The sequence below is a fragment of the Streptopelia decaocto genome (genome assembly GCF_964273445.1).
Source record: "Streptopelia decaocto genome assembly, chromosome: 7".
Taxonomy (NCBI): domain Eukaryota; kingdom Metazoa; phylum Chordata; class Aves; order Columbiformes; family Columbidae; genus Streptopelia; species Streptopelia decaocto.
This window is the reverse complement of record NC_138661.1, coordinates 67,022,390-67,039,702: the sequence shown is the minus strand read 5'-3', so window position 1 is coordinate 67,039,702 and position 17,313 is coordinate 67,022,390. Positions and strand designations below refer to the sequence as shown.

The 17,313-nt window shown below is 51.0% G+C and overlaps 1 protein-coding gene across 1 annotated transcript in view; it reads right to left on the bottom strand.

Moving 5' to 3' along the window:
• The window catches only part of KDM2A (lysine demethylase 2A), a 42,060-nt gene that overhangs the window by 16,295 nt on the left and 8,452 nt on the right, over positions 1 to 17,313 (bottom strand). The window contains exons 4-10 of the mRNA XM_082059263.1: positions 7,266 to 7,404; positions 6,055 to 6,133; positions 4,676 to 4,722; positions 4,142 to 4,320; positions 3,169 to 3,275; positions 2,491 to 2,584; positions 1,427 to 1,580 (exon numbers count right to left, since the gene is read on the bottom strand). Coding sequence (XP_081915389.1) covers positions 1,427 to 1,580; positions 2,491 to 2,584; positions 3,169 to 3,275; positions 4,142 to 4,320; positions 4,676 to 4,722; positions 6,055 to 6,133; positions 7,266 to 7,404 — 799 coding nt within the window. The remainder of the gene's footprint in view (positions 1 to 1,426; positions 1,581 to 2,490; positions 2,585 to 3,168; positions 3,276 to 4,141; positions 4,321 to 4,675; positions 4,723 to 6,054; positions 6,134 to 7,265; positions 7,405 to 17,313) is intronic.

Sequence of the window (17,313 nt, the reverse complement as noted above, 5' to 3'; positions counted from 1 at the left end):
ATGCAGCAGCGGGGGGTAAGATGGGCTCACAGACTCTTTGAGGAGAGTGGACATTTCTGTGTTACAGCAACAATGTCCACCCCTCATGAAGTGTCACTACTGAATTACTCAGTACCCAGCTCCCTTGATCCATCTAAGAGCTAGAGAGAGTCCCGTCTGCATTTAAATGCACCTGTGGATCTGGCCTCACATTCTGCCATGGTAGAAAAATGTGCCGGTATCCTCTTTGTGCCCGCAGTTTTTTGTCATCCTGCTGTCTTTGGAAAGTTGCTTCAGGCCTAAGAACACCAGCAACAAGGAAGAGAGTCTCCTAAAGTCTGTTCAGCAATTAAAAAAATGCTCAGAATAACTCAAGTCCCAGCTCTCTTATCTCCGAGGCTCAACAAATCCAGCCAAGCCCAACATTTTGGGAATTCCAACATGGGTTTCCCTGGGGCAAGGCCACTCAGTTCAAAAGTGTCAGTCAAGATAACAAGACTCTGATGAGTAACTTGTGCAGGCCCTGGTCCCTCTGTCAGCTACACCACAGCTCATTCCTGCCCTACTGTTGGAGACGAAGCAGCAGGTTACAGCAGCTTCTGACATCTGAGAGAGTCTTATGGACACAAGTTTTACGCAGCAGTTTTATGAGAAGCCTTCAATGGGGTCCAACAACCTCTCTCATTACAAGTGAGTGTTCTCTAGCGCAAGCACATTTCACAGACATCCCAGGTTCTAAAAGGCTGTGAGTCAGTCCTTGCAAACAACCAACCTGAGCTGCTGCTTTATCTGCTCTGTCTCTTCTGCCTTTGCTGTTTTCTAGCACAGCACTAACTGTGCACACAAGACATTGCTGATGCCCTCCAATTATTCTGCTTGCAAACCCAAGTCAGACTGAAGACTCCTCTTCACTCTTGTGAGTTTTCCTCCTCTCAGCCTCAAAGCCTCCTTGCCCAAGCCCTCTGCAAAGCAGTTACCTGCAAGTCTCTCTGTGTTCCTGCTTCCCAGCTCCCTGCTGGGTTCCAGCATTTTCTGACATCCAGTTCTCCTGTCTCCAGTACACACAGACTGTTCCATTGTCAGTCCTCATGTCCAGAGCAGTCACCTTGCTCCTTAAACTCGCACACTGGCTTCCCTTCCTTGCTTTATAATTTGAAAAGAGATTTCACAAGAGGCAGGCTCTGCGAAAATCATCTTTAATAACTGATCAAGCATGATGTGAGCCAATCACAGCTCTCCTGTCGCTTGGACTGAATCCACAGTGCCACCACAGCCACACTTTGGGAGCTGGCAAGAGGATGGAGCCACATCACATCTCCCTCTTTCAGTTACTCACGAGGGAGGAAACTAAATCCTGCCTGTTCTGATTTTGCTTGCATCCCAGAAGTTTCAGTCTCTCGCCACAAACCTGGGAAAGGTCGGGATGCACCTGCCCACCCTGCGGTACCTGAGGGGATGACAAACGTGTAGCCCTGCTTGAGCTCGATGCGCTGGCACTCTGACACTCTGTCCCCAAGAAAAATGTCTCCCTGCTTCCCTGAGAGAAGCCAGTTTTCATAGAGCTCCAGGTTCTGGGGCGTAGGAGGGATCAGCCAGAAGATCTGCAAATAAAGACAACACATGTATGTAAGTCATTGTATAATAGCTAACTGACTTCTTCCAAACCTGCCCTGCTTCCTCAGGAAGCCAGGTGCATTTCACTGGGCAAGAGATAGGACCTGCCTTTGCTAAATTCTGAGCTACAGGATACTTTCCTCCATATTATCTTTTCCTAATAACACTAAACTGAGCTACCACCAGATTTTGCTGCTCCGACTGCATCAATTCAAGTGTAAAATGATACAATTTGTCTGCATCGCCGCCCTCTCCAGACAGCAGCACAGAGTTTTCTTGACCAGAGTAGAGCTGACAGCCGCAGCAGCAAAAACTTGAATGGAAGATCCCCTTCCAGACAGAATTCTTCTAAACCAGGTTCCAGTCCAACATGCAGCTATGGCGACAGATGCCTGGCACAGGGAAATCCCTGCACAATTATAACTGCAAGCCACCCATCAGGGAAGAAATACCGCACTCGGACGGGGTCTGTAACCAAACTGCAACTTGATGGAGCCTGGGGTTCAGTTTTTGTATCTGGGGCTGAAATCAGCTACAAGAAGTGACTCCAGACAAGCACCTCAAATCCAACACTGTTTCAGAGCTATTTCTCATCCGAAACCAGAAGCCCAAGGCACTGGAAGAACTGGATTATTTTATGATTCTATTATTCTGTTCTTTATCATTTAGCCTTTTATAAGGTTCTCTCAGCACCATCTCTACAGCACGGGTTTTCGGCCTGTGCCTGGTGGACCTCTGAGGGCCTGAACTACTTCTAAGAACCACAGATAAACAAGTTTAGGGTGGGAAGACTTCAGTTCACTGTCTGGGAGCTGCATCTTCAAAGATTGACAAGAAAATAGACTAAAAGCTGCTTTCTTAAAGTGTCTGTAACTTGCCCAGCAGGGACTGTCCTACCTTTCCCCCTCGGTGGATGTGGTACCACACAGAAGTGCCACCGAAGTCCACGTGGAAATCTGTGTAGCAGCCCTTGACGCTCATCAGACAGTATCTGGTGGAAAACAAGATGATGATAAGGTGAAAACGAGCGGTGACCCACATTTTAGAGCAGATACAGCATATTCAAAGGGAAGGGGCTGCCCAAAGCCAGGCCAGTGGCTCAGATCAGTGCCAGGAGCCAACAACGCAGCACTGAGCACTTCAGCTGCAGCAGGGGGTGGTTTGCAGGAAAGCTCATTTTGCATTTATATCACATCCCCGCAAAAATCCAGCCCAGGGAAGAGGAGAACTCTCATCCTCACACAGCCAGCAGCTCTAGAAACCCCCCTGTCATGGGTTTGGCCTGAAGGACAGGGAGCACCAAGGAGCTCAACTGACTCCAGGTATCTCAAGGTGATGAACACCAAGAGTTTCACCAAAGTGCAACGAGCTCCTAAAAGCCACACAACGACCCTTCCACACTGCGTGGATTTAAATAACTCACTACGGTGTCCTTACGAGTGTCACCCGCTGTAATAAACACAGAGACTGTTCCTCCCGCTCCCCCTTGGTGCAAAATGCTTCTTGCTTGGGCAGTTTTCTCGCAAGAGATGCTTTGCTGCCTGCCCTACTGGAACAGCTCAGGAGGTCACTTACTTCTGCACCTTTGGGTACTGCATCTCCAGGATAGCGTTCGTAGACTCTGTCTGACTCTCCTTCAGGTGTCTGGGCCACATGTTATCGACCCAGTCAATCAAATCCACCTACAGCAGAAAGGTGGGAGACATGAGTAGAGATGAAAGAGGCACAGTAACCCCCTCTTTTGCTACCCCCAGGCTGTTCTGGAAGCTCAAGCATCTCTTGCCTGCCTGGTGAGGCCACAGCTCGCACGTGGCTGGGCACCTGTGAGATGTTGGGTTGTACTGGGGCCACCAAAGCCACCGTGGTCCCAGGCACAGCCAGCCAGCTCAGCTCAGGGCACAGCCATGACAGGATCAAGGCAGGGAAGGAGGTCCTGGTGTGAGCCAAATGGCTGTCACACCCCCTTTTTGGCCCCCACACAACCCAGCAACCTTCCTGATGCCACTGGTGCAATCCCACATGTAAAGCACTTGGGACCAGCTGTTCCAGTGCCAGAACCTCTGAATTTACACAAGCAGCAAACATCACAGCAAGATCTCAAGCATGGATGCTGGTCTTCTGCTTAGGGGCCAGGCAGGAACTGGTGTGCACTGGGATGGCATAAAAACGTGCTGGGCAGCACCTGCAAGGGTGGGATTCAACTCACTAAGCTTCAGGACAGCCAGAGCAGAGATGTTCAGGCTCCCTCTACAGTTAACAGAGAGAACCTTCACCTCCACCAACTGCAGAGGGAGTTCAGGATGTCCATCCCAGCCATTCCACTTTCTACACTTCAGCAAGGACAACTCATTTTCCCCCTGTCAGATTCCTGCCCTGCTTCCAGCTCACCTCCAGCCTTCCAGTGTCCTCATCTTGTCCCCTACACTCACTGTGGCTCACACATGTTACAAGCAGCCCCTGTGCTCCCACATCCAAGTGTCACCTGGCCTACAGAGAACCACAAGGACAAAGGAAAGGATGTTCCTGCAGAAGGAAGAGCCATGCTCACCGTAGCAGGTCTCTGCACCAGGTTCTCCAGTTTGGTGTGGCTGAACTCCAGGCTGATGACATTGTACAGTTTCTCCCGCTCGGCCTCCGGTGTTTCATAGTAGCGCGCCCACTGTGCCATGGACATCTCGATATCCCTCTGCGTGTTCACGTCCATGACGTCCACCATCCGCCGGCTCCCTGACAGAACAGACAGACGTCACTGGAACCATCCATGTGCACAAGGGACCACCCAGCAGATACTCCACGAGACATGAGATCTTTCCTCAAAGAAGGCACCCGCACAGGGTGACATCTTGGCCTCTCCCATAGCTTCAACCTCTTCCATACCCACATTGAAACAGAAGCTGCTTCGGGTCAAACTAGACTCGAGCAGGTAAGAGTAGTGATTTACTGGCTAAGGACAGCTCAGGTTCAACCAGCTGCACAACGGGGGAGCTACAAAATCAGACTTTGATAAACCTGATGACTCTCCCCATCCCTCCATATCTGCCCAGGTCACAAAAGGGGTGCGCCAAGGTCCCCGGGCACTTACCGACACACAGCCGCACATCGTTCACGCTGAAGTCCGGATCCGGCATCCTGCAGGACAAACACCTTGCTAAAAAAATCACGAAGCGCTGCTGGTTGCAGACCCTTCCCCACCTGTAACCCCAGTATTGGCGCCTGGAAGAAACTACCATGCTGCTTGTTGCCTCGTGGGTGCGGGTGAAGACCACGCAGTGACATCTCTGGGGGTGTAGGTGTGGGGTGAAACGCTGGAGCCAATTTCTGGCTAGGGAAGCAGATTTGGGAATGGGATATACCCTCTCCAGAGCACGAGCTGTTGTACAGCAGTTCTGGCAAAGGAGCGAGCAGGCCTTGAGCTAAGCGATCCGAGCTCTCGTTTCAAAGACTGCTCATGTGAGTTATTCCAATATAAAGGGCATCGCCAGACCGGTACGAGCAGTAGATTTCACTGACACAGCATAACCACTCTAACTGTTTGTACTGGCACACTTATCTGTACAAACACTGCTGTCACAGGCAGAACGGGCAGGCAGCCACGCAGGCAGCTCTTGACCCAGAGAAAAACCCAAAAGCTCAGGAGAAAATCCAGTTTCGCCCACACTGTAAATCCTTAGTATCAAATCTCTGCCTCCCAAGTCACCCAGCAGTTAAAACTGAGCCCGGCACACTTTGCTCCCTAGTTCACTGCGGTGCAGCACATCGTGCGCTGGACGAGATGTTACCCGTCCCTTCCAGTTGAGGATGTTAACAGCAGTGTTGCTGATACTGGCTCTGACACTTTTCTAGGGCTAATTTATTCCTCTAAACTTCTGTATTAATCAAAACCAAAAAACCACTGACCCTGCAAAACCAGCTGTGATGTTTTAATGCAGTATTACTTGTCTTGAAACTATATCTGCCACCCCATAGCGTATTTATACAAACATCACAAATGGCACAAAGCCGTGTCTCAGTACAGCTTTACACGCAAAGCTGTAAACCTTAATTGACTTACTGTAGCAAGACAGGGAGAGACATTCAGAAATAACTATGTTGGGTCAATCGGCTTGGAATTCTGGAAAATGCCAGAAATACTACAAATTGCTTGACTTTCTGGCACTAGATGCCTATATTACTAGGAGAGAAATTCAGCCAGATGTTGCATCAGAGCAGCAGCGGGACTTTCCAGACATTTGGTTGAATTGTGATAACCTACAGCCAACTCAGTCCTCTCATTTTATGTCCAGACTAATAAGAACAGAATAACCGAGGTGGAAGATACTTCACACTGCACGTAAAGAACAGCATGGACAGGACACAATCCCACCAACTTGGCAGAGCACAGATGGAGCTACCAGGATCAGATCCCACACAGAGAGGCAAGAAATGGGGCCAGTCCCCCCCACTCTGTGCCCCAACACTTACTTTATCCCCAGGCCGTCAGAGCTCCTGAAGATCAGAGGGTCTCTCAGGCCGCCGCGCTGGATGTATTCGACTGTGAAGTCTGGTGTGGGGGACAAGAAGAAGGAAGGCATTAGGGGAGACTCCTCCAGGGAATTATGGACCAAATGAGGTTAGAAAGGACCTCTGGAAATCTCTAGCCCAACCCTGCTCCCAGCAAATTGATTTCAGATTGGGTTGTTCAGGGCCTCGTACAGCTAAGACCCGAGAACCTTATGTTTTAACAAAAGAAAGGCCTGTTCCTCACTATTTCTACATCTCTTTGGAGATTCTGGAACTCCTTTGCAGCAGCTCTGTGAGCAGCATGGCCTGTGCTGCTGACAAGCCTCAGATGGGCCCCCCAGGGAGTGGGGAGTTTGCTCCAACAGGCTGCACCAACCAGGGGAATAGCACATTTTCTTTGGTCCTCCCTTCCCTAAGAAGTTCACAGCCAAGCAAGAGATGTCCTAAAGCAACGCTCCTCCCTCCCGGTAAATCCTCCGGAGGCCGGGGATGGCTGCGTGATGAAAAGACATCTCACTGAGCCGCCTGCGTGCTGAAAGGAAGGGGAGAGACCCCACATGCTCTTTGAATAGAGACATGCGGCTGCAATTGCAGGTGCTGACCCAGGCGAACCCTCCGGCTCCTGGCTGCCATGTGTCCCAGCAAACCCGCCGCGCTGCAGACGGGCCGGCGCTCCGCACACCCCGCCGCTCCCACGCTTCCCACACGTGTTCCCTGTCACTGGCTCCTCCTGGCCCAAAGGCTTTGCAGGTTTGAGCCAAACCCCCACCAAACTGCCTCGCGTTGCCTTCAAAGCGCTTGGGGACGGCTGCAGGACTTGCAGGGGAGCAGAGAAAAACGTTCCCTGCCAGGTAAAGTGGTTTGCAGCAGAGGGAAGCACAGAACCGGTCTGAACAGCGGTTCTCCCAACTTTATGGAAGGATGGAAAGTAAAAGGCAGCCAAACTCAGGACGGTGGAAAAGGATTTCAGGATATCATTAATACCAAAATTGCCTTGTAACCGCCCTTCAAGTTGGCAGCCAGGGAGGCTTTGGGTGTAGCACAAATCCAACTGTGATCACTGTTAGTTTTCCACGAAAGGCTCGGGGAAAGGTCACTGCACACACCGTGCCGCGCTGGAAAAGCGGCTGTCTGGTTGCTGACAACAGCAGCACAGCAGCCCCAACACAAACCTTTGCCTTCCATGAAGACCACGAAGGTGGAGTTAAACTTGTTGGTGGACAGTTTTTCCTCGAGGTCAAACGTCCTCTTCCCTTCGATTTCATCATCGGAGATGCCATCGTCCTCATAGCGCCGCCTCATCGTGCCACGCTGAGGAGAGAACAGAGCAGGAAGGTAAAATTATGGAGCAGGAGGAACAAGCAGAGCCTCATCTCTACCTTGACAGCTCAGCCAGGGTGGCCGGGAGAGTCCTTGTCCCATAGCAGCCGTTCCCTGGGAAGCCTATGAGAGGAAACACTGTATTGCTGCACTATATTATCCACCAAATATCTCACTCACAAAGCACCGTTGGTATCGACTTTCAAGAGAGATGTGCCACCCAAGATCTATTGAAGCAACATCTGTCCCGGATCCAAAACGCACCAGTGAAACGTCAGATTAGCTCCTCCTACAACCAGGAGATTCATGCAAGTTGGGCTGTACAAGAGCCAGATAATTCACTCCTAACAAGTGTTAACACAGAAACACGGGAGGAGGGGACATAGTTCAGTATAACTGGGGCAAAGGAAAAAGAATCAGTTTCCTAATTTTACAGGTGCATCAGTATTTTGTTGTGTAAAGGCACTTGTGAGTTTAAATCCCTGCCAGAACACCAACTGATAAAGGAGGGGTTTTAAGCTGAAGACAATTCTCAATCTTTGCTATGCTTGTACACAGAACTTGATTTATTCCCTTGGTTTTGTGTGGGGAAGTAGCAGGAGGGAAGTAACCCTTTTCTTAGAGGGTTTCATATGCACATGTGCACTGGGATTCCTGACAGACACGGCTGGATCTGGAAGGAATTACTGTCCCCAGCTGTCAGCCACCCCTCCAGAGACAGCGCCGTTTGTGGGAACGCTCCCCAAAGCCCCTCTGATAAAAGTCAACCTGGTCTGAATTAGCCAAGCTGCCTTCCGCAATTAGGGACGCTCTCGTTATAAAGCGTTCGTACCGATGGCTGTGCCGGCAGGCGGGCGCGGACAGGATGGGACAGGAGGTGACGCAGCAGCTACTGTCCCATCAGCACCAGCCATGGATCACCCCCTGTAACACAGAACTTCAACCTCATGCTTTCAGGAAGGCTGATCAATTCACAAATAATTTCCCTGCCACCAAAGCAGAGCAGAGCTTACCTCTCCCCGCTGTCAACATCTCATTCAATTTGCTTGGTTTCCCTCAATAGGGGCACAAAGACCTCAGCTGCAAGGCAGGAACAACAGGTCGCTCCTGAATGTGGCATCTCAGAAAAAGCCCTGAAACTGATGTTTTCCAAGGGCCTGTCCACATGGCCCCAAAGATTAAACAATCTGGAAAAGGGCTGCGTGTTTGCAGTCCTTTGTCTTAAGTCGCAGCAGCGGGACTGCGAGCAGGAGTACTTTATTTCACTGTTTTTAACAACACAAAGATAAAACTAATTGTACGTTCAAGTTTTTGCAGATAACACCTTGTATAAATGCAGATAGGGAAAAAGAGCCTTGAGAAAATATACTCCGGGTGTGCCAGGCAGATGCAAACCCAGGGCTTTCCTGGTCAGTCAGTGCTTAAGTCCAAGAGAAAAACCCAACCCAGCTGTTTCCAGCTCCACACACACCCCCAGACGCTTCCTCACCCCCATTTGCTGCACAACCACAGTTCTCATCCCACCTCAAATCGCCTTTGCGCTGATGAGCGCTGCGCGAGGCTGCGGAAGGCTCAGGTCATACAGGCAAACACGCCGAGGAAATGCGATTTGTAGCTTCCCCTTCGTGTTTCTGAGCTTTTAGAGAAAGAAGAGAGGTCACGGTGCTTTCTTGTCAGGTCTTGTCCTGCTGAAACGCGTCTCAAATCCTGCCCGGTGATGCTGTCAGACGCCGGTGCCCATCGCAGCTCCCGCTGGGACACCTTTGGCTGCTCTGTTACAGGATGGCAGCTACAGAAGACTTAAAACTATTTTGCAGTATCTTGCTCCTTGCTAAGTCACACCAGGTAAGTTTGAGGCACACCATGCTAATAACCTTCCAGCAGGACAAGTTTTTCACTTACCGCCATTCCTAGGCAAGCCTAAGAAACAAGGCCCAGGACTACTGGCCCCAGCAGGCAGTTCTCTGTCGTTAATTAGAGGATGTGCCTAACGAAGCAGAGGATGCTGGGCCCTGTAGTTCGTGTGTCTCACCTGCTCTGGGCGCACTGCAGGGCCAGGCTGTGATCTGCGTTTTGACCTACTCACTCCACACACTTGCTTTTAGTTGGTCGGTTTTGGGAAAAGCAGCTGTCTTGCCTTTGCTGGGTACAACATTTCACCAGATGGAAAAGGTTTGGCATGCTAAATATGCTATATCATACTATATCCAAATTAGTCTCTTAATAACTTTATATTTGGGTCCCAGGCTGGAAGTATAAATGGTATTTCAGGGCTCCCAGTTAAACAGTGGTTACCGAATTAGGCTGAAACTCTGGCATCTCCGATTTGAGCACCAAACCTCGGGAGACCTGGGCTGGAACGCGGCTCCAGCCACAGTGCCCAGTTGCAGCCCAGTTCCAAGCAGCCATCTCTCACCATAAAGAGCCACGGGGCGGCTGACAGCACTTGCTCAAGGCCACCAGCAGCAAAATACAGCGCAAACGCATCACGCAGGGGGATAGACAACATACTGGGAAAAGCCTTTCTCTGCTGTCACCTTGCAGGGACGCTGGTGACCGGCTGTGCACTCACATTTCCTTCATCCCGGTGGAACGTCCAATGGCTTGTTCTCAGGGACTGTGCTACAGCTGCTGCCGGGACAGGACAGGCAGGGCGACATGTTTTACACCGTTTAAGTGTAACTACAGCAGGGCTGAGCAGGCCTCCCTGAGAGGAGCTCTCTTGAAGACTTCCTTGTGGAGCAGACACAGTTACTGCCCTGCTCAACTTCACGCCACACCAGGCATTGTCTGTCCTTCTGGAAGTGGCTCTGGATTGTGTAGGGCAGCGAATTTAACAGAAACGCAAGCACACGGCCAGGCCTGATCCAGATGCCGCTGGTGCGCAGTGCCAGCTCTAGTGCTTGGTCACTCCGGTTTGGCGTTTGGGCCACAAGATCGCTTTGCGTTGGTTAATCCTGAGCACAAATTACAGCTTGGAGGGCAGATCCCACCCCGTGTGAATGGGCAGCAAATGATCTGGTCACTCACTGACAAACTTGGAGGCTTTACAACCAAAGAAACACAAGATCTTAGAGAAGCACAACACGTTTCAGAGGATGCCACTCCACCAGCACAACCTGCCGTGGACTCGGATCACAAGGAACAGCAGCAATAAGAACTTTGCTTTTGCAGCTAGATCCACCCGTGGATCTGCACCGTGGGACTGGGGAACTGTTGTGACTCCTTCCCTGATCTTATTCACCGCCCAGCCTCCAAAGCCACACCTCAAAGGTGCAAACGCCAGGAAATGGGCAGAAACACCTTCAACTCAAACCCCTTTGCCACGAGGAAACGGGGATGCAGAACACGGAAGGAAGGGAACTGCCTCCTCCAGCTGAGCAAATTCCAAAGCCCAATGCTCTTGTCATCAGCAAAGCATCAGCCACAAAACCCCCTCTGCACTCCCTGCCAGATCAGCTTCGCTCGTTCCTGTGGGCAGGGGAGAGTCCGGCCTCCTAATTTGCACAGTATGGAGAAGAATGGGATCCCGGTCATGGCTGGGGACCCAAAAACGCTGCCACAATACAAATAGCTCCCATCAGTTATACAACATCTCTCATGTTCTCGGCCAGGGCCACGGAGCTTTCATGTCATTGTTGTCTTGGGAGGGTGGGGAAAAACAACATTTCAGCGCAGGGAGAGCAGACAGGAGGGTGGAAAAGCTTCTGCACTTCCAAGTGTGATTTTGGGGGGGAAACAGCATCTGCGGGGACTTTGGGCAAATCTCTGCAGCAGTGTTTTCCCCTCCTGGAGTCTGCAGCTTCCCCACGGCACTGTTACACCAGCTAAAGGTCCCAGCTCCCCAAACTGGGTCTACATACGAGGCCGGACATGGTCAGTGTACAAGCCCAGGGACACCCCGAGACCCCTTTCTTCTCTGATGTGCTTTGCTCCTCAACAGAGTTGCCATCTGGTTAAATAACCAGCTACAGGTGACACCCACCAAGGGCAGAAGACCCTCAAAGCCACGACACGCCAATGCCAATCTCACCTCCACAGTAGCACACACTGCGAGAGCCGCATTCACCCTTCCTACAGCGTAAAGTTTGATCTTCCCCGGGGAGGTGCCGGCTGGTTTTGTGGCACAGCCCATGCCAGGGCTGGGTTTTGGCTGAGCCCCCTGCCCAGATCACTCCCGCTCTCCTAAACTCTTCCTGCTTCTTGGTGCGACCCCATCCAGCTCAGCCCAAGCATGGGCTGAGAGTCAAACATGTTCCAGATATATTTCTGCCGGACAACCTCAGCGCTCAGTATTAAGCAGCAATATTTAAATATTGCTTTTTTTTCCAGCTTTGTGATCTGCATTAGGATCCAGGCATTTTTCACCCTGATGAGAGTTTTACTAAGAAACAACCGGCAAGCAGCCCAAAGCCTTTCTCTCTGTGTCAGGCAGGGTCAAGATAAAGGCAGTTTATTCATCCCCCAACACCAGCAGCCAGCAATCCTCATCTAAGAGAGCTGTTCTTCACCATTTCTTCCTGGCCCTCTTGGGTACCATTCACTTAAGGTAGGAAACAGCATGAATATTAATCCTGCAGAAGGCTCCAGCACTGTCCCTGCTATTCTGGTCCTTTCACCTGCAGTCTCCTGCTCCCAGGGGATGGGTTTCATGCAGCTCCATGGTGGAACTCTTCAAAACCCTCCCTTGGACACCTCTCTCCATCAGCTACCTCTAAAGGCAAAGGAACTGACAGCTGGCTGAAGAGAACCAGAAGACTACTCTCCTGTGGGTTTTTTTATTTGAGAGAACTAGTACAAGGTCACATTTGAAAAAAGAACAAGCTGTCCTTTCGCCAAAAGAGCCTCACATATTTACAGAGTGTAATTTACAGGGTATTTTAGTCCCTGTCCTGTCTGCTGCCATTCCCTCCCTTATCTCCCGACATCTCCATCTCCCAGTCCCCAGGGAGCCTCCTCCTGCTTGGCCACAGCTGCTTCCACCTCGGGACACCAGAGCATCCCTCCCTTTGCCTCTTCCCCTTCAGCTGCCTTCCCAGAGCGGCTTGTCTGCTTTGAAGCTTCCCACAACCCTCCCTTGTTCCTTTAGAGGAAAGATGTTGCCATGAAGAATGCAGTCGGGTTTCACTCTTGGTTTTGAAATCCCTCCTTCCAAACTCCCCTCGCTGCAGGTATTTTCACTTGCACAGAGCAGCGTGATGTACCAGTGGATCTCACATCCACCACTGGCTGCCCCACAGCCCTCTAAGTTGATTTTGCCAAAATGCCTCCAAACGGGTAATAAACCAACAAGTTCAACTCTCTCCAGTTTACGAATGTAACTTCTCACATGCTTTTACAGCAAACAAGTATGGCTCTTGTCTAGGCAAGTCCAGACCTTCAACATGCAAACTTCGTGATGGGTGATTTAATCTTGAGCAAGTACCTGTGGCAAACAGTGTCCAGAATTCATCCTCCAAGACACCAGGAATTAACAGCCACCCCTCAAAGGTAATGTGAAGTCCATTCTATCAATGGGAAAAGGTCCTATTTCTCTGGGAAATCACAAGGCGAAGGCAGCAGAGAGCAGGGTCCTCTGTGCCTCCCCACCCTCCATCACTTCAGTTTCTCCTCAGCTCCTCTTCCTCCCAAGCCTGGGAAGCAAAAACTAAACCACATCACCTTCTGTCACCCTTGGGGTACAAAGGGTCCTACAGACACTGCCCGTGTCATTCTGTTAATATTTTGGCTCTGCAGAGCCATTTGCTTTGCCAAATAAGTGCCAGTGCCCCAGAGACGACAAGAAGAACCCAAGAACTAACCTGGGTTAAATGCCCCCATCCTCTCCCATCTCTTGCTCAACAACCGGCGCATCCCAGGTTGCACATTCCTGAACAGAGACTGAAAGCACCAGGCTGAGGAGTGAACGGGGATCCCTGCAGAACTGGAGCCCTTCCAGGCTTCACAGCTCCAGCAGGGATTCCCATCACGAGCAGGGCTGGCGGCGTTTCAGACTGCTTTGGTTTGCACTTTTCAGTTATGAAACTGGACGTACACAAGGAGTACCTGGGGAATTGGAGCAAGGCTGAAAGAGGCAGGTGGGGGGACAATAGCAACGGGCCAAGGAGAACTCCAGCAGCTGCCACTAAACCACACGCTGACCAGCCACAGCGGCAAAACCGCGAGACAGAGGAACACGCTAGATTGGATCACAGATGGGCCAGACTGACAACAGGCTCAGTAAAGAAACACTCTTCCCAGGAAAGGACACGGCTTCTCATCCAGTCACCCGCAGTGTATTTCACACGCAGCCAGCGTCCCAACTAGTTTTTATGGTACTTCTAACCTTCAAACCACCCGTACCCACTGCTGGCCATAGCAACCCCAATACCTGGACAAGCCCTGCTGGGGTTCTGTGAGAGCTTGAGGAAGCTCCTGAAGAACTACGAAATCTTCCAAATCCCTTTAATTACCTCCCACCCCTTCCAAACCAGAAGAAATCAAAGGAAAAAACCCCAAACCTGCTGTGTAGAGCCCTTTCCTTGACACCATGTCCCCAACACGTGTGCCACACGGTCAGGTAGATGAGCAACACCAGCTCTGCAACTGCTTTTGCTTTGCACAGGAAGACAACAGAGCATTCCCAAAACGGAATGAAGCAGACCAAGCTTCTCCAAAAAGACAGGCTTGAAAATTCAATGCACTTAACCCATTTTCCCACTTGGGAAAGAATGAACCGTTTACCTGCAGGCTGCTGAGCCCACACAGATCACTGGGCAGAGACCCAGCAGAGCTGGCATGAGGGACAGATGGAGCCACCTGCACTTGGGGACAGAGACACCATTAGGTCAGCTCTGCACAACTTCACCCCATGCTGGGACAGGCAGAGCACCTCTCTGTCCACCACACAGTGGGAGTTCAAAGGACTAGCCCTGAATTTCCCAGTGTGCCCACCCAGCTCTGCAGAAACCTGTTGCCAGTTCTGTTCCATCACACAAACCAGGCTGAACCACAGGAGAACTGGGACAGCAAAAGCACAGGAAGCTCTGGGCTTTGTGCTGCAATTCCTGCTCAGCTGTCCTTTAAAGATAATAGCAACAGGCTGCCTGAATTGCAGCCTATAGGGTCTAGGATGCTCATGAAGAAGAAAAGCAAGCCAGGAGCATTGGGATGAACACAGACAGTGTGTGAACACAGGTACTAGGCAGGAGATTTCCTCTGTACTCTGCACTGTTACAGCATCGCTGCACGCACAACCTCCCCCTTTGCTCCACAAGAAGCCCCCTCCTGACTCCAAATGGGGCAAAGGGGCTCAGCAGTTCAGCGACACATGGAAATATTTACGCACAGCGAATTAGAGGCGCTGAGGCAGTCTAACCCTAAAGGAGCACACACTGCCAGCCCTCTCCTTTCCAATTCCAGCTGCCTCAGCTCGATCCCAAAATTACAGCTCCTGAGAGCCAGGGGTACAGGGGAGAACAAGGGGGAAGCAGGGCACTCCTGGACTCAACAGCACAGGCCAGTCTTTTTAAAGACTTATTTATTTTAAATACAGGCTTTTCTGCTCTTATACCTTCTGATTGTTCCTCCAGCATTTGCTTGGTCGTCTCGCCAAGTTGTGCAGCACCACCTCTCTTCTCTCTCGCCCTGCAGACTTTTGCTGTGGCCTCATGAAAAGTTAGGTGAGGTAAGAGCCAACATCGAAAAGGACCATCCCCTCTACATATCTCGCTTGTAGCGAGAACGTACCTCGCTGGTTGGGATCTGCTTCTCTAGATAACAGTTCCACCAAGCAACGTCCTGATCCTTCCCCTTGTGCCTTTTATCAAGCGACTTCTTCTCCCAAGCTCTACCAGGACTGGCCAAGACATGACAGGAAGATCCTGCCATCGGCTCCCAACCCTAAGGACCAGTGCTAACAAAAACCACAAACGATCGTCACACCCTGGAACCTCTTCCTTGACATAAAAGGGTGTGGGGTGTGTGCGGGGGGTGGCTGTATTAAAGAAACCACTTGTTTGTGTACAGTGTGATAGCTAAAAACATGTAAGAGTCAGAAAAAGACAGAAAGCAGCCAGTGTTGAATATACTGTAGGGAGGAAAGTTTACTGCTGCACTCACCACCTCACTATCAGTATGATCTGTTCTAGTTGACAGCAGTAAAAACTGCCAGTTCCTCCACATCTTCCCCCAAGAGCTCGCTCACAGACATGAGCACATCACACACAGCGCCATGAATCACATATCACCTCTTCAGGCAGCATCGATGCCACCCAAATTCACACCTTCCAGGCACCTGACACAAGTGGAAGCGCTACAGAGAGCGCACCAGACAACTGCACACGCAGGAACCCAGCTGCATCTTCTTACCACCCTGCAACCCGGGCACGGCCCACACAAAAACCTCCTCTGCTTCAAGCTCCTGGAACTTCCAGAGGGATCCACAGTCCCTGGCCAGCCAGCTCATGCTGTTTACTACCTGAACTGTTTGTACAGCAACAGAGATCCACGAGCATGGACACGCAGAAACGGAACAGAGAGAAGCCCTGTCAAACAGATCCATCTCCTCACCCCCATCACGGATTCACAGGCTACACTTGGTCGCCAGGTTTATCTGAACCAGCTCAAGTGCCAGCAAGCACCACCCGCAGACAGCTATGAGCTTCCTCACCTGGTTCCTAGGAGCTGGGAAAATAAAAAGAGAGGTAGAGAGGGCGGATCAGCAAACAGAAAACTCCTGGTCTCTCCAGATGAAGCTCCAGGCTGTATGAGCAGCATCAGTGACCTCCAGCAGCCCATGCTCATTCTCGTTACACCATCCGGGAGCCTCTAATTTCCCCATCAGATGAGCAAGGACAAGTGAAAATGAGCCAGTGCGGTCCGACCGTTAGTGTGCAGGTTACCTCTAGCTGGGTGGGGGACACACGGCACTGAGCGTTTCTTAACTGCCCAAGAGGCAACACGGAGGCAACAGATAATTTGCTCCCAGAGCTGCTACTTGGCAGCACTGACATGACCTGAGAGGTAGCAAGTTAGAGAAGCAGGAACAGGCTCTCACTGCTCCTTGGCCCTCAAAAATCGGAAACCTTCAGTGTCATTGGCAAGGGAGATCTGCAGGTACCTGTTGGTGGGCAGGACAGGGAGTTCAGACCACTGTGGAAAGGGCAGAGGAACACCAAAGTTCCCTGCAGTCCCCAAAATGCCGACACCCCACCCTGAGCCCTCCAGAAAAGGAATCAAGCCCGGACCAGCACAAGCACTTGTACAACAAAGAGTCTGGTCTGCAGCTCAACCAGCTTGAGATCACCCAAGACAGAAGATAAATGTGATGCTGGTTTCAGGTTTTATTGATAGGCTTTTTGATGATGCATTTGGATAAGTGCAATCACAGATACCTTCTTAGCTTCAGCCAAAACGTTTCCAGGTTCTCCAAGCGAACTGGAGACAACACTTCCAGTTCCGAGATACGTGCTCCCCACCTTTCTTGCCTCCCAGTGCTTTTGCCAGCTTAGTATCTTCAATATCTAATTACAGACCCTGTCATCCTATGGTGGGGTTTGCTCTTCCCCTTTGCTCTCTCTTTTCCCAAGGCAACCAAGCAAGAACCTTCGCTGTCCTCATCTTCCTCTCCACCAGGACCAAGAATGGGCAGGACACCCAGCAAGGCCAATCTGCTCAGCTGCAACAAACTCTGGTTCTCTGAGCACTCCAGATCGTGCTGCAGATGCGCTGTTTGCTGCCGCAGCTGCAGGACAACGCGCAGCGATTCAGCGTGGTGTGGCATGTTCCTCCTCACCTTCTGCCTCTTGCACTTGCTTTAACCTCTTTGAGCCAAATAAAAGCAGGTCAGGCATCATGTAGGAAAGTCTGTGAACTAATAAGTCAACCCTGGCAGCAAATCGAGCTTTCCAGAACTCAGGC